The following is a 24,980-nucleotide window of genomic DNA, read 5'->3' on the forward strand; positions in this document are numbered from 1 at the left end:
TTGCTAGTGGCCAGTGAATTGAGTCATGCCAGGTAAAGTCATGCCACCTCCTCCCAGGCCCTCCTGGATTTGGAATTTCTCTCCAAAGCCAGGACAGACTTTCTCTTGATACCTTGATCATCTCGTCTATGTCCAGACACCACTGGATCGAACACATCCACAATACTTTCCTATCTTCTCCTTGTGTTCATTACTCCGTTGCTCCAGGCCTCAAGTCTCCTAATGAACGACTGACACCACACTGTCTTTGCCTCTGCAGTTTTCTTTGTTAGTGCCATTTGTGTTCCTTGGAGAACGTGGAAGTCGCCGTCCCGGATTATAGTTCCAGGACTTGAGCCTGCGTAAAGGTGGGACCGGGAACTGCAGTTGGCAGCTCTGTACCGGGCTGCCTGGGAATCTAGCAGGCAGAGTCCCTGTGTGACCCCGGCGACCAGGCTTCTTGCCTGGTGCATCGAGTGCTGGCTCCTACGAAGGACAGAAATGCCAGAACGAAGCCGCTTTCTTCAGAGAGAAGCCAGGTGCGGGACTCGGCGGCGGCAGCTGCAGTGGCCGCCGGCCACCCAGTGCCCTCGGAAACCCCGCTTCGAGTCCAGGCACCGCCTCCTTCAGACCCGGGAGCCGCTCCTCAAGCTCCCGCCCCGGTCCAGCCCGCGTCCAGTCTCACCTCAGACCCCACTCTCAGACCCCGCCTCCTCCGCGGCCGCCCCTCGTTCAGTCTCACCTCAGACCCGCCTCCTCGGGACCCTCCCCTGGAGCCCCCGGCCGCGTCCAGACGCGGACCCACTCACCTCAGACCCCACTCTCAGACCCCGCCTCCTCCGCGGCCGCCCCTCGTTCAGTCTCACCTCAGACCCGCCTCCTCTGGAACCTTCCTTCGAGCCCCGCCCCCGTTGAGACGCGCGTCCACCCTCACCTCAGACCCGCCCTTCAGCGACCTCGACGGGTGGGCCCCACACCGAACCCCACCTACTTCAGGTCCGGGCAGCGCCAGGAAGCGCCCCCTTCCGGCCCGGCCCCGCCCCCTCAGGCCCCGCCTCCCCGACCTCTGGTGGGGCGCGGAGCAGCGAGGACGAGCGTCTTAGAGCTCCCGGCCGCAGCCTCCCTGTGGCCACGCCCTCCTCAGTCCCCGCGCCGCGGCGCCTGCGCGATCCCGCGGGCTCGGCCCCGCCCTTTCCCCGCCCCCTCGGCCCCGCCCCGCCCGGGCTGAGGGTGGGAGCGGAGCCCCGCAACGCGCATGCTCCCGGCGCGGCGCCCCCGATCCGGCGCTCGGCTCGGTTCGGGCATTTCCGCCTCTTTGTTTTAAACTCCGGACGGGCTTTTTCCTCCGGCTCCGGGGGGGACCCGGAGGGAGCGGCGCCCCCTCCCCCCGCCGGCGCGGCCCCCGCGTGCGCCCAGCTCGCCCGCAGCCCAGACGGCAGGTCAGTCAGTCCGCGCCCCGCCCGCCCGCTCGGCCCGCGGCGCCTGGCTCTCGTCAGGCCGCGGCCTCGGCCCGACCCGGGCCCGCAGGCTCGGAACACGGCCCGCGCCCTCGCCGGGCTGGACTCTGGGGCCTGACCTGGGACGGCTGGCGGGGAGGGACCCGAGCCCAGCGCGGGGTCGGGCCCGGGACGGGGGCGGAGGGCCCGGGATGGCCAAGACCCCCTGACGGGGACGGTCAGGACCCCCCGACGGGGCAGAGGGGCCGGGACGGGGACGGTCCGGACCCCCAGACGGGGACGGCCGGGACCCCCTATCGGGGCGGAGGGACCGGGACAGGGGCGTTCGGGACCCCCTGTCGGGGACGGCGGGACCTGGAGGGCCGGGACCCCCAGACGGGGTCGGAAGAACAGAGCAGTAGACCACCCGGAGCGGCTGGGTGTAGGGAGTGAGTGCCTAAGGAAGTGGAGGCAGCCCCCTCCTCCGACCCGGAGGGCCTGGAGCTGCTGGGCCTTGGGGCAGAACTGGGTGGTGGGGAGACCTCAGTAGTGCCTGCCTGTGGGATTTGCAGGAAGTTTGCCTGGAACTGGCCAGGACGCCAGAGCAAGGACCAGGCACCGGGCACCAAGCGCCATCCGGGCCCACAGAGCCGAAGAGGGATCTAGGACCCCAAGTTAGGCCCCCAGAGGTGGTCCCTGGACAGGACCTAGGGAGTACTCAAACCCATTCCAGCTCAGCTGAGCCCCGGCGAAGTTTCTCTGGGCCTGGCATCCCCACAGATTGCCTGGGCTGGCCCCAGAGGCCTGCAACCCTTTCGCAGATGCCACCTGGGGGAGGCGGGTGGTTCTCTATTCCCCCTGGGTGCTCGCAGGCCAGCAGTAGAAAGCTGTTCCCTGCCTGTCCTGTCAGCCTCCCACTGCCCCTCTGCTGCACCGTGGACCCTGAGTTCTGGCTATGATGAGCTCGCAGAGGTGGACAGGTGGGAGTGAGGGCCGCTGACCCAGAGTTGGACAGGTGGGGATGCGGGCTGCTGACCTGCAGTTGGACAGGTGGGGTTGTGGGCCGCTGACTCAGAGTTGGACAGATGAGGTTGCAGACCACTGTCCTGAGGAGGCCCTGCCTCGGCTTGAACAAAGCTTGGGGCCCAGTTTGGGAGTGGGGGCCTCCTCTGGGAAGGAAAACCTTAGGCCTAGTTGTGGTTCCCCCTCCGTGAAAGAGAACCTCAGATTAGGTGGGGTAGGGCGTTAAACCTCAACCCAATGCAAGCCCTTAGGTCTGGGCGGGGTCTCCTCAAAGAAAGCCTCAGGCTGTCTGCCTCAGTTTCTTTCTCCCTTCTTTGGATAGGGTGTGGTGTGGACCTCTCTGGGCTGGGAGGAGCCCCATCTTGGGTCACCCTGAGATAATGGGGTTATTTAAGAGAATGGACACTGTGGGGAGGTGCTCTGGCCAGTTGGCTCCTTGTGAACTGCTTAAGGTCAGAGAAGGGTCCAGGAGGCCTGTGAAAGTCAGATCCTGCAAACATGGGGCGCGGCTGCCCTCCCTGCTTATGTCCCTACATGACCCTCTTTAGACTTCTGGGAGACCATAGGGAGTGCCTAGGATCCAACCAGGTTGGCCATGTGCAAGGCAAACATCCTACCAGTGTACTGTCACTGTGTTCCCCCTTCTGGTTCTTTTGAGTTTGTGTGTGTGGTGATACTGTGTGTGGTATGCAAGACAAGTGCCGTACTGCTGAGCCCCCTCCCCCAGCCTCATACACTTTACTTTCTGAAGAACCTTATCTGCTTATGAGTTGGAGAAAAAAAAACTGGTAAAATTGGCATTCAGGTTTGGTGAGGGCCTTTATTATGTCTTTTTGGGATTTTATTTTAGAGGTGAGCCTATGCTGGGCGGTTATATTTATTGTTGTCCAACAGATAATTTTAATGCTTAGGTACCATCACTTTGTCTTTGGGCTTCTGTGTGTGGGAATCAAGGCACTCAGCTTCAGGGTCAGTGGTCAGGTCAGGGTCAGAGATGGAGTGCCTGTGAGGGTCTTAGTTGGTTTCATGCTCTTAGCTGACATCATGTCTGAGTGCTGCTTGTGATCTTGTCCACCTGGCATGGCAGGACATTTTCTTCACATGTGAGTCAGAGGGAGAGCCATTGACACACTTGGAGCTGGTTAGAAGCAGGCCACCATCTTTGCGAGTCTTGATAGTGGTATCCTGTCCCCTTTGTCCTGCTTATGCTTGATGGGGTTAAAATGCTTCAGAGAGTGCATGGTGGGTGAGGGTCTCTGTACTATCGGATATCCTTGCATCAACTGGGTGTCAGCTAATACAGGGCCTGAATCTGAGAAGTGATCGTAAGTAAACTGCAGAATTCCGTAGCATGTGTTAAAATACTTCAGTTGTCTCAGTTGTACATGCTTGTCAGATGTTCATACATTGACTGACATGAGGGAAGATGAACTGGATAGGAAATGCCTTGGTTTTCCCTTATTTTAGAGCATACTGTGACCACTTCCCCATCTTTTATTAATATATGAAGTATCATGCTCATCTAGCCAGAGATTTGCTCCAAAACTATGCATTGGACATTGAAAGAAGTTTCTGAGATGTGGATTTGAAACATTTTGGTTTGGCCCTGATGTGGAAGTGATGCTTCAGGACCGGTGTGTGAGCCTCTCCTCCAGGACCTGTGCTCCCACCCACAGGGTGACAATGACCTCCGGAATCCCACAGAAGGGTACCTTCTCATTACTGGCTCCAAGATACCTACTTCTTACTTAATGCTTTGCTGAATCTGAAGTCCACTGATGAATCTGTGCTCACTCTCAAAAACTGAAATCGTGTATGGTGTGGCTACAGTTCCCTGGGACTTGGGGCTTTGTCTGACCTCATTTGCTACTGTAGACTCTACCATGGGTATGGCACTAGAGTTCCCCTGGATGTTGACTGGGACAGTGGCCAGTGTTCAGCTCCTGGTTGCCTTGGGGTTGCAGACAGCCGCCAGCAGAGAAAACTGCTTTGAGAGACCTTGCAGTTGATCGGGTCATGGCTACTTGCCTTCTTTTATTTACTTATTTATTGATTTATTTATTTATTTGCTTTTTGGGTCACACCTGGCCATGCACAGGGGTTACTCCTGGCTCTGCACTCAGGAATTACTCCTGGCGGTGCTCAGGGGACCATATGGGATGCTGGGAATCGAACCCGGGTCGGCCACATGCAAGGCAAATGCCTTACCTACTGTGCTGTTGCTCCAGCCCCTACTTGCCTTCTTTTAAAATCATTTGATTGAGACTGCTTTCTCTCGGCAGCACCAGGGTTAGCAAAGGGGAGCCCTGCACACCCTGGAATCTCAGGGCATCTCAGGAGCCACCTACCACAGACTGCCTGTCTCTCAGATCTGCCTTCTCAGAGCAGGACACCCCAGCTGCCCCTCCCACAGCCCCTTGGGGCAGCCCCTGGGCTTCTGTGACCTGATAGAGAAGTCCAGCACACAGGACAGATGTGAATGGCAAGCATGTTCCTGATCAGATAGAGGTGCCTACTAACAAAATGTGTAGGCCTAGTAGGGCCAGTGCCCTGGCCTCTGCTCTGGCATCTCATCTCCCCCCCTCCCTTATTTTTTTATTTGCTTTGGGGCCGCACCCAGCTGTGTGCTGATCTTAAAACTACCTCTGCACTCAGGGATCACTCCTGGCAGTGCTCCAGGGATCATATGGGATGCTAGGGATCCAGGTTGGATACATGTAAGTAGAGCCCTGCCCGCTCTACTATTGCTCTGGCCCCTGGGCTCCCTTTTCATGCCAACCCTCAGTGGGTAGAATGGGAGGTGCAGCTGCTCCCTCTGCTCTGTGCTTATACTTCTGTCAAGGTTGACTGGGGCTGAGAGCTGGATTGTACCTCCCAGTGCTGTGCTGTGCTGTGCTGTGCTGTGTGTGATCCTGATCCCCAAGGTCATGCCTGCCCCTCCTACACACTCTGGCCCTCACAGCTTTCCGGGTTTAGACTGTCTGGCCTCACATCACAGTGGGCTTGGGTCCCACCCACACAGGTCCAAGTTCAGGTGTTGTAGGTGAAAGCAGTATCTCTCCGTCCTCTGTCTCCTTGCCTGTCTGGTTTCTCTGTGACCACGGTTAATTGTCTTATCTCCAGCATAGGTGTGAGGTCTGTGAGCACAAGTTGGCATTTTTGAATGAGTGCGCCCCCTGTAGACCTGTGGCTTCCTTCCACAGTGGCCCATGGTCTGGAACAGAGAGTTCTCATCCCGAGCATCTCCTCATATCTTCCGAGGAGTAGTCAAGTGCAGCTGTGCCCACTTCCTAACATCTTCAGGCCAGTTCTGGGTGCTGGGTGGACACTCAGTGCTGCTCCAGGCACTTAAACCCTGCGGAAATACTCGGTTGTGTGTGCAGATCTTGAGCTCTGCCTACCACAGCACCAAGGTTGATGCCACGCAAGGCAACTCAGCAGCTGGGACTACAGGGAAGCTGGACCTCTGCTTCCACCAGAACATGTACTCAGACATCAGCTCTTCTCTCCTCTTCCTGACTTTTTTCCTCTTTGGGAAGGTTCTCTAATTGCACCAGTCTGGTGCATTTTTATCTGCCAGTCATTGACCAGAACAGGCACATGTGTGGATTTATCTTCTTTTGCCTTTCTTTGTAGTGTAATGTCGTTGGCCCCTCCCTCACGTATGTGGCTTTAAGTCTGGAGGGGTTGAAGTGTTGCTGGCAGGGCACATTAGAGCAGAGGTTGAGGTGACAGTGGGCAGTTGGCCTTCCAAGACAGCATTTTTCTGGCAGAGTGCACTGGGTGTGAGAGCCACCTGGTGTAGAATTGGCAGGAGTCACTGAACAGAGTGGAACCAAGGTGGTGGCTCTGGGCCTCATGGGCCTGGCAAGGCTTTGGCATCTCTGATTCTTCAAAGGAGGCTACACCTGGAAGCACTCTGCTTAGCTGCCTGTTGTCATGTGACCCCTGAGAGTTCTGTAGGATCTTCTGGTGGGCTGTAGTCCAGGGATCTGGTGGGGGAGGTATTGGTGTGGAGGATATGGGAAACACTAAAGTTCTGTGGCTACTGTTCCTGTAATGAGGAAGGAATCTGATGACACTAATTTGGTTGGAAGTGTGTGTGTGTGGGGGGGGGGGGGGGGGGCAGAGTGTGTGTATCCGCTTGGCAGTGCTCAGGGCTTATTCCAGGCTCTGCACTAAGGGATCACTCCTGGCAGGGTTTGGGGGGCCATCTGGGGTGCCGGGGATGGATCAAACTCAGATCTGCTATATCCAAGGCAAGTGCCCTACCCACTCTCCTATCTCTGAAGCCCCTGGTTTGATTTGGTCTGTGTGGTGCTGGTGATGATGGAGCAAGCACTGTAAATCTGTACAGCTGAGATGAATGCCTGGCCCCAGTCACATTTGGAACACGAGTCTGATTTACTGGTCATCCACGTGGGTATAGGCAGTGAGATCAGGTGTCTTGAGACCCTGAAAAATGAGGTGCAGCTTTGGAGGCCAACAGGCAATATGTTGGCTAGGAGAGCCTTGTGTGGCCCAGACTGTGCTTCTGTGACACAGGTGGTGTCGCTACTTAGTGACCTGATCCTCATCACTGAATCATAGTAGGGCTCTAGACTCAACGGTGGGGATGCATCAGTCAGCTGTGTGGCAACTACATGTTTGTGGGTATTGCTGTGCCTCCCAGATCAACTGATGATGGAGGAGGAAGAGCTGACGGAGGGCTTGTAGGAAGCAACTGAGGGGATCGATGGGCTGTGGTGCTCCCAGCAGGCAGAGCCTGAGGGCCGATCTCAGGGAGACACTGGAAACATGAGCCTTTGTTTTTGCTCATTGGTTTTGGTTTTGGGGCCACTTGGTAGTGCTCAGGGCTTACTCTTGGCCAGTTCGGGGGACCCTAAAGAGTGTCGGGGATTCAACCAGGGTTGACCACATGCAGGGTAAATGACCTCCCCACTGTACTATCACTCCAGCCCTGCCATGAACCCTTTGAGCTTCTGAATTCACAGCCTTCCCTGGGCCCTCATTAATCATTGTTTTTTAGGGTGTTCTTGTTTTCCTGATGATCAGATGAAGCCCTACCCAAGAATATGCGAAGGTGCCTTTGCCCTTGTAACTTGGTTAGCTTCCATGTCCCCGTTGAGAGCAATGCTGCACTGGACTGTCAAGCTTGGGGTTTGGCCTGTGTGTTGATGGAGCTGGTGTGACCACTGGGTCCCCATAACTTGACCTCAGCTGTTTCTACAGGTACCATGAGTGCCAGGGGCCCTGAGCCTGCTGGTTCCACCAGAGCAGTTTGGACGCAAGGGCCAGAGTGTGAGAGCCAGTGAGCAGGGAACAGGGCAAGGTTGTGGGGCCAGGTGAGCCAGAGTGAAGGATTGGGTGGTGCCAGGACACAGGTAGCCCCAGTTCCTCAGGTCGGTGGGAGAGAAAGAGGGTCTTTCAGAGGGCTGGAAAGTAAGCAGGACCACTGTTGCTGTATCTGTGAGAATCAAGGTGTTAGGTGACCAAAGTATGTAGATGAGCTTGTGAAGAGAGGGTGTTGGGTGCATTTCGGAGGAAGGCAGGAGTACTTGAGAAGAGATTTTCCGAGTCCTTGGGAAAATACTGGGAGTATCTGGTTGATCTGCAGTCTTTACTTTCTGAGCATTGTACGTGGGTGCAACAGTGGGGACTAGCACACTGAAGAGGGCAGGTGGGGGTTGGTGTAGTCTATTCAGAATGCCCAGTAGCCATATTCCTAGAGCAGGAAGGACCAAGTTATTGGAGATGGGAGCACATAAGGCTGACATATAGGTGAGGTCGAGGAGAACAGAATAGATATGAATGGTACTGACCTCAACAGGCCCTGGTGTGGGTGGTGCTGACTGATGGTGCTGATGCAGACAGGCCCTCATGTGGGTGATGCTGATGTGGACAGGCCCTGATGTGGAAGGTGCTGATTGAGTGGTGCTGATGCAGGCAGGCCCTGATGTGGCCAGTGCTGACATGAACAGGCCCTAATGTAAATGGTGCTGAGTGGTGCTGATATGGACAGGCCCTGATGTGGATAATGTTGATGTGGACAAGCCTTGATGTGGATGGTGCTGACTGAATGGTGCTGATGCAAGCACACCTTGATGTGGACAGTGCTGACTGAGTGGTGCTTTTGTGGACAGGCCCTGAAATACTGGGATGGTGCAAATGGGAAGCCATGCCACACAGCAGTTATCAGTGTGGCTGGCTTACACTGGTCACTAATGAGTGGGTTACTGGTGAGTTATTAGGCTTCTCACTTGGGGACGATTACTCACGAGATTGAATGCTTTAACTATGGAAGATCCCAAACTTCCTTACCATTTCCTTTTCAGAAAATAAAATCATTCATCTTCCCCTGGATATCTGCCACTTTTAACAAATAGAAAGCACACCAATTGTGCCTGAGACTACAATTGACCTCCCTAGATTGTTCTGGCACCTCTAACCCACACGATGAAATGGTATCACCCACTTTTAGAAACACTGTTTTAAAATATGCTTACATGGGGCTGAGAGATAGTACAGTGGGGTAGGGTGCTTGTCTTGCCCACAGTCAACCTGGGTTCTATTCCCAGCATCCCATATGGTCACCAGAGCCCTGCCAGGAGTAATTCAGTGGTTGTGGCCCCAAACCCCCAAAATAAAAGAAAATGTGTCATAGACCACAGTTCCTGAACTGTGGTCTTATGTGGTTCCCAGTCTTCTCTCGCTTTGTCATGTTTCCTGCAGTTCCCAGCAGACTTCCATGAAAAACCAGACAGTGAATGTCTTAGCTTTTCAGACCATAGTGCTCAGACACTTCAGTCCCAAGCAGGGACAGAGCAGCCCTCTGCACCCCATGGACATCTTGTCCTGGTCTGTTGGGTCTTCCATTGGTATGTTTTTACTCACCGTATGGCTTTTGGTTTTGTTTGGGGGCCACACCTGTAGGGGCTCAGTGGTAACTCCTGACTCTGGGCTCAGGAATTACTTCTGGAGGAACTCAGGGGACCATACGGGATGCTGGAGATCAGAGAACCCACTGTATCATCTCTCTAGTCTTGGCTTTTGTTTCTTCCTTTGATGATGCTCTCTCATCCCGGTCATCCTGGTCGTCATCATTACTGAAGTCATCAGTCATTTCCCATGTGGCTGTGGCTTGTTCTTTATCAGTCTCCTCAGCCTAGGGCAGGCAGTGGCCTTCCAGTTTTCAGAGGGCTGAAGTTTGTCTTTTTTTTTTTTTTTAATGAACTGTCCTTAGTATTTTTGGGGGGGGGGGTATTCTCACCTGGCAATGCTCAGGGGTTACTCCTGGCTCTGTACTCAGGAATTACTCCTGGCGGTGCGCAGGGGACCATACGGGATGCTGGAAATCGAACCTGGGGGTTGGCCTACCCGCAAACGCCCTACCTGCTGTGCTATCACTCCAGCCCCTGAAGTTTATCTTTTGCATTTGATCTTCATCCTGGTTCTTTGTGGATAGGAAGACCCACTTAGTATAGAGTTGGATATTTTCCAGTTTTTGACACCAGCTGTGATATTTTTCCTAGTTTGGTTTTGTGAAGTACACTGTTGCTAGGGTGGTTTCTACACAAGTTCACCAATTTAGGATGCAGGTGATGCTTTGGCAATTCTGTGGTCATACTGCCACAGCCTGTCCTACTTCAGCTCCAACCTGCCTGTCATAGACCACAGTTCTTGAACTATGGTCTTGTGTGGTTCCCAGTCTTCTCTCGTTGTGGGCTCATAGCACATTGCCCTCTACTGTTCCTTTCTGGAAAGCTGCTTGCTGGCTGATGGGTTCACCTTTCCTCAGCCCCTGTGGATGGTCTCTCAACCTTTTGGAATTTATCTTCTGGGCACAGTCAGGCAGAACCTCTGGCAGATGCTAATGCTGGTATCCTTTCATGGACAGCTTCCCTGAGATCAAGGAGACTTCCTTCTTACTTAGAGGATGTGTGTGTGTGTGTGGGTGGGTGGGGGGGGGTCCAGCAATTCTGAGGATGCAGTTTTGAGGGCCCCTCAGGGCTAGTGATTACCTAGGCTACCCCAGCATGCTAGGAATGGGAGATTCTTAGGGTATCTGTCTCTCAGGCCCTGCTAGAATAGATGAGTGCTACTGAATGCTCATTAGGTTTCTTTAGTAAACTCTCAACCTTTTGTCAGGGGGAGTGTTTTTGGGCCACTTCTGGCACCACCTCGGGACCCGTATGCAGAACTAGGGATCTGAACCTAGGCCGGCTACATGCAAGGCAGGTCTCTTACCTTCTGTACCATCTCCCTGGCCCCCGTTTATGCTTTTTCTTCCAGTGCCCCTTGTACTAAACCCACTTGGCAGTCATTCCTAGATTGTTGGTAGCCACTGTTGTTAACCCCTGGCTTTGTTCACTATGGGTCTAATGAGACTTGAGTTTGGCAGTGCTGTCCCAGCCTCAGCGGATGAGGGGCACCCAAGCCCATTTTCCCAGGGGTTCCCTAGCCTGGCACAGGGGAAGGAGCAAGCATGAAGGTAGGCAGGGGGTCAGCCTCTGGAGGTTCCTGCACAGCTGGTGGTTTTAGCCTGTGCCCCTAGGGGTGGGGGTCTGGGAGGCAGACCCTCCTCACTTGTACTCACTCTGATCCTTCTGTGCACATCCTTACCCTTACCTGGGTTCATCCTGGTCCTTTCCTGTGCTCTCATGCTCTTCAGCTGGGCCCACCCTGACCCTTGCCTTCTCTTGGACCTAGCATAAACACCGCTTTCTCTGTGTGCCCTCTACCTCCAAGCCTTGTGCCATGCCTTCATCCTGGCTGTGACTGGATTATGACATGAGGGACCTCCCGTGTGTTCTCTGAGGGCCTGACCAGGAGAGCTACCCTTGTGCTGTCTGTGGATATGCTGATAGAAAATGTATGGTCATAGTAACTGAGGAACACTGTACAACTCTGGTGTCTGGTTCCCTGTCCTTTGACACCCCAGCCTTTCTCAGGGAACCCCTAAAATCCACCCCTCATTGGGCCCTTGCCCAGACCTTTGTCCTGACATCTGGAAACTCAAAAATCACCCCTGCAGCCACCCCCCCTCTCCCCCCCACACACACATTCACTCACTCACTCACTCACTCACTCACCCTTGGGCCTTGGTGTCCCCAGACATGTATCTAAGTCTCTGGTTCATATGACACTTTGTTTTTGTTTGGGGACCTCCTGTGGAGAGGCTCAGAGGCTAGCTCTGGCTTTGTGCTTGGGGGTCATTCTTGGCAGTGCTCAGGGAACCATGTGGTAGTAGGGCTCAGTTGCCACCATCCTGTATGCAAAGCATGCACTTAACACATCAACCAGCTCTCCAGCCCGCACATTCTTTTTCCTTTACTTGTTTTGGCAAGACATTGAATAGACTGTCAGTAAACAAAGACCCATCCGTGAGGCCACCACTGCCCATCAGGTTGGGATGTTGCATGCACAGTATAGATGGTGACTCGGCTCTGTTTGTCTCCACAGGCATCAAAATGTAGCAGCAATTCCAGGCTGCCATGTACAGGTAAATGCATTCACCTTGCTTTTTTTTATATATGCATGTGAGTCTGGTACAGCCATGGAAGTAATTCCTTTGAACTCCACTTTTTGCTTTATGTATTTTGATTTTTGGGTCACACTTGGTGGTGCTTAGGGCTTATTCTTGGCTCTGCCCTCAGGGGTTACTCCTGGCTCTGCCCTCAAGGATTCATTCCTGGCAGTGGTCAGGGGACCATAAGTGGTTCCAGGGATTGAACCCGGTCACAAGGTACAAGACAAGTTCCCTGCCCACAGTACTATCACTCCAGTCCCACTTACTATTTTTTTTTTCCTTAAATGACTTTATTCATGTTGGGAACATAGCAGTGCTTGGGGGACCATGTAGTGCTGGAGATTGAACCCAGGGCTCCCACATGAAGAACCTACACTCCAGCCCTTCAGTCGTCTACTCAGCTCCTTTGATTCCTTTAAAATATAGTCCCTGGGACTGGGAGATAAAGTGGTTAGGGAGCAGGCCTGGCATGTGCCTGTCCTAGGTTCCATTCCTGTTACTGCGCAGTCCCCTGAGCATCACTGGATGTGGGCCAGGGGACCTCCAGCACTACAGAACCTGAGCAACACCACATCCTCACATCCTTGCATTGAAACATCATCCCAGTTAGTCAAGAATTTCCAGCAGGGATGGGCCCCCTGAGCACTGCTTAGAGCCCTTGTCCCCTAGAAAAGGTCATTTCTGACAACTCTGGAGCAAATTAGGGTGTGCTCAACTCTCGCTCTAAATCTCCTGATGTTGTTTCTGATTGGCTACTCTAGCCTGCGAGCATAGCCTCATCACAGGCTGTGAATGCTAGCAGCCAGGACATGGAAAGGAGTAACAGGTGCCGTTTCTGTGCTAGAAAATGGACACAGTACCCAGGACAGAAGGAAGGCACAGATGTGCAAAGCAGAGAGCACCGGCTGAGAAGGAGCCATAAGGTCAAGACAGAGGCCTGACATCCAATGCAAAGGTGCAAGCAGGGAGCAGCGGACATATAAAGGAGGTGAGGCCCTTGTGCTCTCCAGGTACCTGGAGGGCTGAGGCCCAGGTGCTATGGCTATCTGGGGACTGCTGCTATGTATGAGGGTTGACCATTCCCAAGCCATAAGAAAGATCTTATTCCTGTGGTTCTGGACTGTTCTCTGCAGTGTCCTGATATGGCCATCCTTTGTGGGTCCTGAGGGGGGTAGTCGTGGTGCTATTGGCAGGCATAGCTCTTAGAGGACGTGAGTTTGAAGGTCTTGGTCACTCTACTCTCTCATTGACAGATGGGTTTGTGCCCAGTGGTCCCTGGTTTCTAGTCTCTGCAGGGTCATGGTGTGGGAGTGGGGTGGACTCTGCCATAGAACAGTGGTGGTACCGTGAATGTCGAACCCTCAGCTGAGGGTAGGAAGGTAGTCAGCCATGGACCCTGGCTGTTTAGGCAGGGAAAGAATAGTTTTGTCCCTGAACGTGAGTAGTCAGTGGGTAAAGGACCCTGCACTCAAAGCTGTCCCTTCATTTTTTCTCACCTTTCTGAGCCGGCAGTGTTGAGACTGAGCCCCTCCACTGGACAGTTCCTCAACTCAGGGGTGGGAAGTGCTCCTCCAACTGCTACTGCTCACATTTCACAAGAGGTCCCTTCCTCTGTCACAGGGAAACTGGGGGGCTCCTGGGCCATCTGTTGAACACCTGCTGACCCTCACAACTTACCTTGATGCTCCCATTGTTCACAATTTGAGCAGCAACCTCCCAGGTCCCTGCACAGTAGCACTCGAGGTTCAGATGAACTCCCTAGGGGTCAGTAGTATGTGCATGTCAGGACTGGGGCCCACCGTTGGGACACTGCAGGAAGTGGGCACAAGTTCATGACTGCACTCACAGCTCTACTGTGAGTCCACATCCCCACACACACTCGTGCACACACACACAGCTACACACCTACACCTATCTATCTCTGCTGTGAGTCCACATCAGAATGCACATACATGCCTCTACCAACACATCTGAGTCCGCATCAGTACACACATGCACACACACAGCTCTACTGTGAATCTACATCAGCACACACACTCGTGTACACAAATGCATACCTAGGGCTGGAGCAACACTTCATAGGACACACCTTACCTGTACTCCAAGAGTACCACACCACATTTGATGGGATTCAAAGTAGGAGGCAACCAACCTTAGAGGGAAATATATTATTTCGGTTCTGCTTTGGGGCAGGGATTGGGGTTCAGGATGGAAACACCCAAAATATGGTGGTGGGAAGGTGTAATGGTGGCGGGGTTGGTGTTTGAATATGTAAATAAATGTAATCAAATATTGTGAACTACTTTTTAAAATTAAAAAATAAATAAATAATGAGCTTTACTAAGAGAAATTACATGTGACTGTGGACTCATGGTAGAAGTAGGGGCACATGTCACTCCAGCCCTAGGTATGCATTTGTGTATATGAGCGATAACATAGCGGGTAGGGCATTTGCCCTTGCACGCAGCTGACCCAGATTCAATTCCCAGCATCCCATATAGACCCCTGAGCACCTCCAGGAATAATTCCTAATTCCTGAGTGCAGAGCCAGGAGTAACCCTTGTGCATCGCTGGGTGTGATCCAAAAAGCAAAAAAAAAAAAAAAATGAAATACTTACCTGCCTCTACTGTGAGTTCATTTCACTATGCATACTCGTGTACACATATGTGCCTCTACTTCTACCTTGAGTTTACGGCCACATGTAATTTCTCATAGTAAAGCTCATTATTTCTTTATTTAAATTTTTTTTTTTAATTTTAAAAAGTCACTGTCACTGTCCTCCCATTGTTCATCGATTTGCTCACGCAGGCCCAGTAACATCGTCGTGAGACTTGTTGTTACCGTGTTTGGCATATTGAATACATCACGGATAGCTTGCCAGGCTTTTGCTGTGTGGACGAGATACTCTCAGTAGCTAGTAGTTCACAATATTTGATTACATTTAATATTCAAACACCAACCCCGCCACCATTACACCGTCCCACCACCATATTTTGGGTGTTTCCATTCTGAACCCCAATCCCTGCCCCAAAGCAGAACCGAAATAATATATTTCCCTCTGAGGTTGGTTGCCTCTTACTTTGAATCCCATCAAATGTGGTGTGGTACTCTTGGGAATATGGGTAAGGTGTGTCCTATGAAGTGTTTCCCTTGGGACTGCATTTCCCCTGGGGCTGGGAGGGGTCTCACCCGCTCCCCTCTGGAGTGCCCCTGAGTGAAAGAGCCTGGCGCAGAGTCCGGTGGCATGATTATGGCTGTAAAGCTTTTTTAAACCCTCATGCCCTATACATTGAAGCTGGTCTCTGCAGGGCCTGTGTGAGTTCTGTAGCTTTGTTAGATATCAGTACAAATTAAGGGTGTCCAGGCCATGCTAATGCATTACTGAGCAGTTCTGAAGGTCTGAGTGCTGATGAATCTCATGGAGTGAAAAGGGGTGATGCAAGGCCGGTCCTTCTTGGAGGCTCCAAACAAGAATCCATTTCTCATTTTGGAGCCACACCCTGGCCAATAACACACATCTCCCAAAGGGCTGGAGCAATAGTAGGGTAGGTAGGGTAGTTGCCTTGCATGTGGCCAATCCCCAGGTTCAGTCCCTGGCACTCTACCCAAAGCCCCACCAGGAGTGATCCCTGGGCATCACTGGGTGTGTCCGCAAAGCCAACAGAAACCCCATGTGTCTCTTAGTCTCTGACTCTGACATCCGGCCTGCCAAGTATCAGGGCCTGGGATGTTATGGAGCTTCTTCTGTGCTTGACAGTGAGGTAGGGATGCAAGGGGACACCAAGGGGCTCCCTGTCATAGCTAGTTAGATGTGAAGATGTGAGTGCGAGAGGGAGGCCAGCATGAGGAGCTCCGGCCCTACAATGCCAAAGGCACAATTTGACCTTGACAACACTGTGTGCTGTTTTGTGTCCATAATCAGGTGGCAGCAGTGACAGAGGGCCATTGTGGAGGAAGGAGCTCTGTGCTTGCTCCCCTCCCCCAGTTCTGGGCCTGGGGCCAGCTGAGGATAGGGGGATCTGAACTTGGCAGGCAGGCCCATGCAGTTTTCCCTGAACAAGGTGGAGGTTGGGCCCAGACACTCTAAAGCTTTCACCTTGTACAGGGAAAACTGCTTTTCAGACCTTTCAGGTGGTGGTCATGAGTTCCCACCGCTATACATCTTTCACCCATGTCCAGGTACGAGACAGGTTTGTAGGTTCAAGCAGTTAATGGTTGTTTGGTGCTTCTCACCCACAGCCTCTCTGCTTAACTCCCCGGATCCCTTTAGCTTTGGATGTTGCCTTGCCCTGTGTGCCTGGAATGGCCACATTCCTGGTGTCCTGGGGATGAGCCTTTTCCTTCCTGAGAGCCTGTAGGTCTCCCTATGGGTGCCTCTGCTCACCCCCTGCTGTCCTTGGAGCCTAGGTGCCCTGAGTGCAGGCAGGCCTCATCTGAGTTGTCCTTCCCTTTCACCTTTCTGGAGGAGCCACAGCTCTAGCCAAAGTCCCACTTCTGTTTCCACCCCAGCTTGACCATTGTCACCCCTGCGGCCTCAGGTCTACCTGCCCTTTACTCAGCAGAGATCTCCTGGCCTGCAGCTCTTCCTATACCAGCTGCCACTGTCCTCTCTTCAGCAGGTGGTTGGCAGAACCACAGGTGGTCAAGGAGAATAGTAGCATGTTTGTGACTGATCTTTGCACCCCATAAGCGATATACCCCTAAGCTGGTCTAACCCATGTCTCTGTCTAACCAGTGAGCCCAGCCTTGGACTAGCCAGGGAGGGCCGACTTTGTCCTTCTCTCCTGAGTTTGCCTCCCTGAGGGACACAATGTACTTGATTTACATTGCTCTGGAAGCTTGAGTGGAACACAGGCTGTCTCAATTCTAACTAGTGTGTTTGAGTGGAACACATGTGCTCTGTCAGACACTAGCTAGTGTGTGTGTGAGTGGAACACACTGGCAGTCTCAATACTAACTAGTGTATGTGCTCCTCTTGCAGAAGCCAAAGATGTTGACCAGAAAGATCAAACTCTGGGACATAAACGCCCACATCACTTGCCGCCTCTGCAGCGGGTATCTCATTGATGCCACCACAGTCACGGAGTGTCTACATACCTGTATGTGCAGATTCTGGGACGGTTTCCTGCTATACTCCCATCTATACTTTGCGCCTTAAAAAAAAAAAGTAGTTTAAGCATAAGGCAGGACATGGGTTGGGAAAAAGATCTTTTTTTTCTGCCTTTTTTTTTTGAGGGCTGGAGTGATAGCACAGCCATAGGGCGTTTGCCTTGCACGTGATCCACATGGCCGAGCCAAGTTTGATTCCTCCACCCCTCTCGGGGAGCCCGGCAAGCTACTGAGAGTATCTCGCCCGCACGGCAAAGCCTGGCAAGCTACCCATGACGTATTCAATATGCCAAACACAGTAACAAGAAGTCTTACAATGGAGACTGGGCCCGCTCGAGCAAATCTGCTCTTTGGGTAACACCCAGCAATACTCAGGAATTAGTCCTGACAGTGCTTGGGGGACAGTATGGGATGCTGGGGATCAAACCGAGGTTGACAGCCTGTAAGGCAAATGCCCTACCTACTGTGCTATCGCTCTGGCCCCAGGGAAGAAAGATCTTGATTGGAAAAAGATACTTCAAATGTAAAATGCTTCAGTCAAGATAAGGTGTCATTTAAGAATGCAGAACTTGTGAACGTATTTAAGTTTCCTAATGAAGTAATTTCTAACCTTTTTATTTTGAAGCTGCACCTGACTTGGTGCTTAGGGAACCGAGTGGTGCTGGGGGTTGAACCCAGGCCTCCTGTACGCAGAGCCTGGACTCTGCCTTACAAGCTATCACTTACAAGCTATCACTATACAAGATGCATCTCAGGAGACTGGGCCCTTTGGTCTTAGTCTGTGCCACTTGGGCCCTCCTTAACCTTCATAAATAGCAATCTATTAGTTCTCCTCCTCCCAGCTAATAAGCCTACTTGAGTTTTAAGAAGATTCTTCGCTGGTGCAGAAGCTAGAATTGTTCCTTCTTTAAATACCTTGTCAATTGAAAGTTAATGTTCTTGTCGACCACGCCTGGTGGTCTGGGTTTCTGCGCTGGTGAGTGCAGGCGAGCTGTCTTGACTCTGTGCTGACTCTCTTGTGTCTTCGTGAACAGTCTGTCGGAGCTGCCTGGTCAAGTACCTGGAGGAGAATAACACGTGTCCCACCTGCCGCATTGTCATCCACCAGAGCCACCCGCTGCAGTACATCGGGTAAGCACCACACACCTGCATGGTTGCACAGTATCTGCCACAGTGTTCACTTGAGACCCTGAACCAAACGAACACTGAACTGCCTGCTGTGTGTTCTGGGGTGGCTGGTGGACCTTCATTTGCTGTGGACAAGATCTTGACCCACTGGCACTCCTTGCAACTGCCCTGCCTGAAGATGCATCTCAGGAGACTGGGCCCTTTGGTCTTAGTCTGTGCCACTTTGGCTCATCGCCTATACTGGGATGTGTCAGGGAGTTAGGCCAAGGAGGGCAGGAGATGTTGGCTAAGATTCTTGTAGGGGGGCTGGAGCGATAGCACAGCAGGTAAGGCACTTGCCTTGCACGTGGCCGACCCGGGTTCGAGTCCCAGCATCCCATATGGTCCCCTGAGCACCACCAAGGGTAAGTCCTGAGTGCAGAGCCAAGAGTAACGGAGTAACCCCTGTGCATCACCAGGTGTGACCCAAAAAACAAAAAAGATTATTTTAGGGGGGGTTTGGGAGACTTCCAGGTTTGGAGGTTATTTCCCAACCACATGGGGCAGCAGAAGTGAGACTGGACTAAGTTTCTTGTTGATTTGTTTGGATTTTGAGCCACACTCATCAGGGTTCTGGAACCATGTACTGCCTGAATCAGTCTTAGGGCTTCAGATTGCAGAGCCTACGTTTAGCCCTTGGAGCCTTCTTCCTAGCCCTTGGGACAGAATTTTGAAGGAAGAGACAGAGTAGCATGTTTTTACTTTCAAGTTGCAAAGCATGATGGTGCAGTGAAATATTTTAAACATGTGATGTGTCACAGGGAGATGATGTACACATATGTATATAACTGTGTGCATGTAGACACTCATACATATATGCACGTGTGTGTAGTACTTATGCACTCATAGATGTGCATGTATGCATAGCACACATATTCATGTGCACGTGAGCGCACACAGTACACAGATATACAGGCACACAAGTACAGACTTGAGAGCATACACAGTGCACATATACACTGAGTGTGTGCACAGTACACAGACATGCACTGTGCGTACACATACACTCCGTGAAGACCTAAATGCTGCCCTCAGGCTGGTGTCTGATCTTGACTCTTGGCTTAGTCCCATCCTCCCACAGACTCTGCGAGGGCAGCTGAAATCCTGGCATTTCGAGTTCTTTTAAGGGCACCCCTTGCAGGCCCTCTGACCCTTGAGGGGGTTCCTCTGGGCTCTCAGTGGGTGTGGAATAGCAGCTGTCGGGCACATGTGCCTTACTGCCAGCATGGCCTGTGAGCTCCTTCTTGCCCACAGTGGCTCTGGGACTCTAGTGTCCAGCTGTGAGGTCTCTGACCTGCATATCATTTTTTTTGGTGGAAGGGAGGCACAACTGTGTGCTCAGGGATCACTCTTGGTGGGCTTGGGGGACCATATGGGGTGCCAGGGATCAAGCCTAGGTTCTCTGCGTGCAAGACAAGCTTCCTACTCCCTACACTATCTCCCAGCCCCGATCTACGCTTTTTGTTGCTGCATTCTTACTGTTCTAGCACCAATTGTTGGCAGTAGTTGTGCATGTATTTCCAATCTTGTTTTGGCCTCACATCTGTGGTATTCAGGGCTTATTCCTTGCTCTGCACTCAGATCATTCCTCACAGTGTTTAGGGGGACCGTATGGGGTACCAGAGATCGAACCAGGGACAGCTGTGTGCACGGCAAGTTTCCTACCTCCTGTAGTCTCCGGTTCCTTGGTGTGTCCATTTTTAGGGCCCTTGCACTGGGTTATCATCACAGGAACCATTGAGGACAGGTGGTAATAGGGAACTTTCCTGCCTGGGGGTTATGGACAATTCTCCCTTTCCCGAGCGCTGGGTCCACCCGTGGGCTATGGGACAGGCTAGGGGACCTCCCTTTTAGTGGTCTATAGCCCTGAACCCAGAGGCATAAACCACTGTGCATGAGGTAGTGAGAGGAGAGGGGGCCAGTGGTGCAGTCAGGAACATGCACATGGACACACTTAACCAGGCACATGTAACTGGGCACACGCAACCAGGCACATGAGCACATGTAATCAGACACGTGTAACCTGGCACATGGGCATACATAACCAGACACATGAACCAGGTACAGGAGCATGTGTAACCAAACACAGAGAACCAGGCACATGAAGTACACATAACTGGGCATATGTCTCCAGGCACACAGGCACAAGTAACCTAGCACACATAACCTGGCATACGGGCAGGTATAATCAATTACATGGGCACATGTAACCAAGCACATGTAGCCAGGCACACGTAACCTGGCACACGGACATATAGCCAGGCATTCGGGTGCACATAACCTGACACGCATCTCCGTATGCAGCTGCTCATTCTCCTTCCCTCTGCATCACATGTGACCAGAACGTAGGCAGAGCGCGTACCCCACCCCATGTTGCTGCTCATCCTGCCACCATGGGCCCTGGGTCTCCAGGGCGACTCCTGCCAGGGCCCCGTCTTCCTTCGGTGCTGTCTAGACTCTGTCTACCTCAGCAGCCCTGCACATTCTTGAGGTTCTTAGCCTATTCCAGCCATGGCCCACGCTGCTCTCACCCGGACTGTGACCTAGGGAAGGCTCTGCTTTCCAGGCAGTGGGACCGATGGCAGGTGGCAGAGGTGAGGCAGCCCTGAATGGCCAAAGCTGGGGGCTCTGAGTAAAGAGGTGAGGAATGACAGCCTGCCATAAGGGTGCAAATGTCACAACTCCAGGTCAAGGTGCTCCATTAAGAATGAGGAGGAAGGTGCCTCCTCTCTCCTACCCAGTGCCTCCCCTGTCACCTTTGGCCCCAGGCCCTGGCTCTCAGGAAGTTGAGGGGCCTGATGTCCAGCTCCATGTATCCTTTAGCCACCTCTCCTTTGGATTGCATGGGTTTTGCAAAAGGTCCCAGGGGTGTGGTAGGAAATAGCAGAAATGGGTATCTGCTAAGGGTCACATGTAGCATCACTTCCTCTGCACATGTACATGGGACCAGTCATCTGTGTCATTGTGAAATGTGTCTCAGGAAAGTGGAGGGTCCCTTTATGGAGCTGTGCATTGCAGCCTATCATAGGAATCTATGAAGTACTGGTGGCCTCAGACTGATTCCAGCCTTCCCTGCTCATCTGCGAGCTGAGTGTCCTGAGCACCCATGAGGTTATTTAGGTAATCACTTATGCAACTTATGCATTTAGGTAATCACTTATGCAAAAGAAAATGTGTGCTTTCTTTTCAGTAAATAATGTTTGAAAGCTAAGAAAATTTGAAAAATCAAGAAATTGTCACACTGTTTATCCACCTTAATTGTAATTTGTATTAAGCAGTAGCTATAAAGAGAACCATCCTGGCTCTAAGGCCTTGTGTCCTTTTCAGAAAAGCCATGTGCCGGGGCTCCCCAAAAGTAGTCCTGGGGGCTTCAGCCTGGTGATGGGTAGGCCGTGAAGGTGATACACACTGTGGCTTCCAGACAAGAGGCCGCCTGCCTGACAACCATGCCACCTTCTTGCCTCGATTTCTGTTACTGAAAGGTACAGAAACTGCTTGAGCTTCAATTAAGTGATGCATTTGGGTCCTGTGCTACTCTAACTAGCACAAACTAGCTTTTTTTTTTTTTAGTGTAAACTAGAATAATTCAGTCAACATCATATCTGTGATTGTGGAGTCAGATGTTATGAAATGGAAGCTGTTTGAGAATTGTAGTGTGGGTGTTTTTAGATAACTCGACATCTTCTGCTTTCTTGCAGTCATGACAGAACCATGCAAGACATTGTTTACAAACTGGTTCCAGGCCTCCAAGAAGGTGAGTCCATCCTTCTTGGGTTGCCTGCCCTGTGCTTTCTGGAGGCCCTGCATTCTGGCCAGAGGCTGCACTGCAATTTGCTAGTCCTTGCTCTGTCTGAGCCCACCACCAGAGCACTGTTGCCTTCTCTGCTTCTTCATCCAGAGACCCAGTGTGCGTGCATGCAGCCAGCCCTTTGGGGCACTGGGGCTCAGGCAGGACTGGATACCCCTGCCTCCACCAAGTCTTACGTACAGTTTCATCTTAGAGAGCATATTAGAAGGGCACATACCATAAACAGCACCAGAGCTGAAATATAGTTCTTTCTCTGAGCACTGTGTGGTAGGGGAGCCCTCAAATTCTGTCCCCTTTTGGTGATGGGTTAGCGGATACTCCTACAGACAAAACTGGAAGGAACAAAAAGTCAGTTCTTCACTAGTACAAAATTCCTGGACACAGGAAAAGTGAGAAAATGGAGATAGAAATGATTAGTTTTTTAATATGCTTTTCTGAGAAGAGAGACTGTGCACAGCACCAATAAGGAATGGAATAAGTATAGAAGATTCAAACTTCTGTGTAGGCAGAAGCCCACAGTGTCCTGGTTGTGTCCATGATACCAGCAAGTGTGGATTATGGTCCAGTTTCTCTTTGGTTTAAGCCCACATCCAATTTCATCTGTACTTGTCATTGTGTCTGTTTGCGAGACACCTTTCAATCCAAGCAGAGACAGTGATGCCTCTGTCAAGCACCTGCTCGTGCTAATGTGTTTGCCTCATGTTTTTTTGATACAGTTCAAGTCTGTTGTTCATTGACAGCACAGCATCTGCCTTTGTGGGTGCTTCTGCAACTCCTCTTGAAGGGGTGAGAGACAAGGATGTAGGAGTGAGGGGTGAGGGATGAGGACAAGGATGTGAGTGGTGGCAGATGATGTCCTGTGGGAATAAGCAACAGTATGGCCATTTCCTGACAGATTCTTGGGTACCAATTTTGTTTTCTAATAAATAGGGGCTGGAGAAGTCATTCAGGGCTAAGGTACTTGATCTAGTCCCATCTCCTGTACTACATGAGTGCCACCTGGCTGGCCTGGGTGAACCTACACAGTTCTGAATCCTCAGTCCTGGCTTTGAACCATTGGCCTGATTAGCAGACAGGCACCAGGTGTGACCTCTGATCTCCTGAGCTCCCAGAAAAGAGGAACTCACTTAATACAAGCCCCTTGTGCCTCGATATTACTGACAACACTTGCTGATGCAGTTTCTTTGTGACCCCAGGAGTCAGGAGCTTAATTTCTCACACCAAGGTTCCTGCTCGTCGAGGTCGTTCAGACACATCTCACTTCCACCAGGTCCCTCCAAGAATCACCAAGACACCCCCAGAAGTTCCTCTGTGTCTGTGACTTTGGCTGGGGGCATTGCATTGTTGTCTCCTGGATCTGTTGCTGGTGACTTTCTTCTTCCCTTGTAGAGATTTCTTAGTGCAAATTTGCTTCTGTGATTGTTTTTTTTTTCCTTTCCTTTTCTTTTCTTTCTGGTTCCAACACCCTGTGTCCCCAGGGTAGCTTCCTCTCTGATGTGTGCCACAGGCTCTTCCCCCCCTTCCCTCATTCCCTCCACCCCCCACACACAGGCTCTCTCTACCTCACGTCCATAATGCCTGGCTTGCACTTGGGTGATGACTGCCAGCTCCCATGGGCAGTGTGGTTGTGTAGGACCCCCATCCTACACATGATGTTGACTCACCATCCCTCTGGAACCTGCTCGGAGGAATTTGTGTGTTCTTGGATGTGGTTGAGCATATCTGACCTTGCCAGAACCTGAGTCTGTCTGTCTAGTTCATGCCTCTTTTTTGCCTGTGTAGGGCAATCTATGCCCCAGCCAGTTTGTACTGCCTGTTTTGCCATCCTATGACCCTAAACCCTCCATGGACATCTTTAAAGAGTCAGGGAATCAGAAGAAGAAATCGACATCTAAGGGTTACACGAGTTGAGCCCTCCTGGCTATAAATTGTCTTACTAGACACACCTCCCACACTACACTGCACTGTTGGGCACATGCCATCCGTTCCAGCACTGGCCTGGACAGCCGCCCTGGGCAGAGCAGTAGAAAGTAGCTCTCCCCCACGCTAAACTTTCTGACTGGACCAATGTGTGATGTTGGCCTGTGTGGTGGGGAATGTGAGCACTACTTCTGGTTGGACCAGTCCTGTGGGCAGAGCTCAGCAACTTCTTTCTTTCTTTTTTTTTTTAAATTTTTTTTGGGGGGGGTCACAACTGGTGATGCCCAAGGGTTACTCCTGGCTCTGCACTCAGGAATCACCCCTGGCGGTGCTCAGGGGACCGTGTGGGATGCCGGGTATTGAACCCAGGTTGGCCGCGTGCTATCACTCCAACCCCTCAGCACTTATTTCTGTTTCTGATTTTCACCTTGTGGATAAGGTTCTGCTGAACATCTAGGTTCATACCCCCATGAACACTGCTAGCTCTTTCCTAGGCGGTATTGATCACTGAAGATGCTTTTGTCAGTCTTGGAGAAAGGGACTTCCCTAGGGTGCTCAGACCCAAGCGCTATGCCCAGCAGTACTTGTCCCAGCAGTGTGGCCAGCGGCACAAGCTTCTCAAGAGCCATAAGGGTGGGACAGGATGTGCAGTGCCAGTGATCAGACATGGGGCTCAGCATACAAGGCATCTTCCGAAAAGCTGCTGAGTTACCATCTCTTACATGTACATACCTGATGGAATATGGTTGATTCAATCCTGCTTCATCCTGATAAATGAAATGGGCATTCAGGCCAGTGTTTGGTTCTGCATGCTTCCCACTGCTGCATGAGAACTCCCCACCTCCTGTCATATCCACCTGTGCCCTGAGATGTCCAGACTCACCTTCCAGCATTTGCTGCGTGTGGCCCTAGCATGACATCCCCTTGAGCTGGCAGCATGCATCCCCAGTGCTCAGAAGCCCTGGTACCTGCACAGTGGGCTCTAGCAGGGTCCTGGCCTTGCTGTGC

The 24,980-nt window shown here is 52.0% G+C and overlaps 1 protein-coding gene across 2 annotated transcripts in view; it reads left to right on the top strand.

The window, feature by feature from the left end:
* The first annotated feature begins 1,216 nt into the window (after window positions 1-1,216).
* Window positions 1,217-24,980, top strand: part of PCGF3 (polycomb group ring finger 3) — a 40,641-nt gene continuing 16,877 nt past the window's right edge. Inside the window, exons 1-6 of one of the 2 annotated variants that reach the window (XM_056121511.1) lie at window positions 1,323-1,418; window positions 11,901-11,940; window positions 12,812-12,955; window positions 16,950-17,067; window positions 18,112-18,208; window positions 21,943-21,998. In XM_056121511.1, the coding sequence (XP_055977486.1) occupies window positions 16,959-17,067; window positions 18,112-18,208; window positions 21,943-21,998 (262 nt within the window). In that variant the 5' untranslated portion in view covers window positions 1,323-1,418; window positions 11,901-11,940; window positions 12,812-12,955; window positions 16,950-16,958. Of the gene's footprint in view, window positions 1,419-11,900; window positions 11,941-12,811; window positions 12,956-16,949; window positions 17,068-18,111; window positions 18,209-21,942; window positions 21,999-24,980 lie in introns of both variants that reach the window. The other variant, XM_056121512.1, reaches the window with a different exon arrangement.

Source organism: Sorex fumeus, unplaced genomic scaffold, assembly GCF_029834395.1.
Source record: "Sorex fumeus unplaced genomic scaffold, SorFum_2.1 ptg000044l, whole genome shotgun sequence".
Taxonomy (NCBI): Eukaryota; Metazoa; Chordata; class Mammalia; order Eulipotyphla; family Soricidae; genus Sorex; species Sorex fumeus.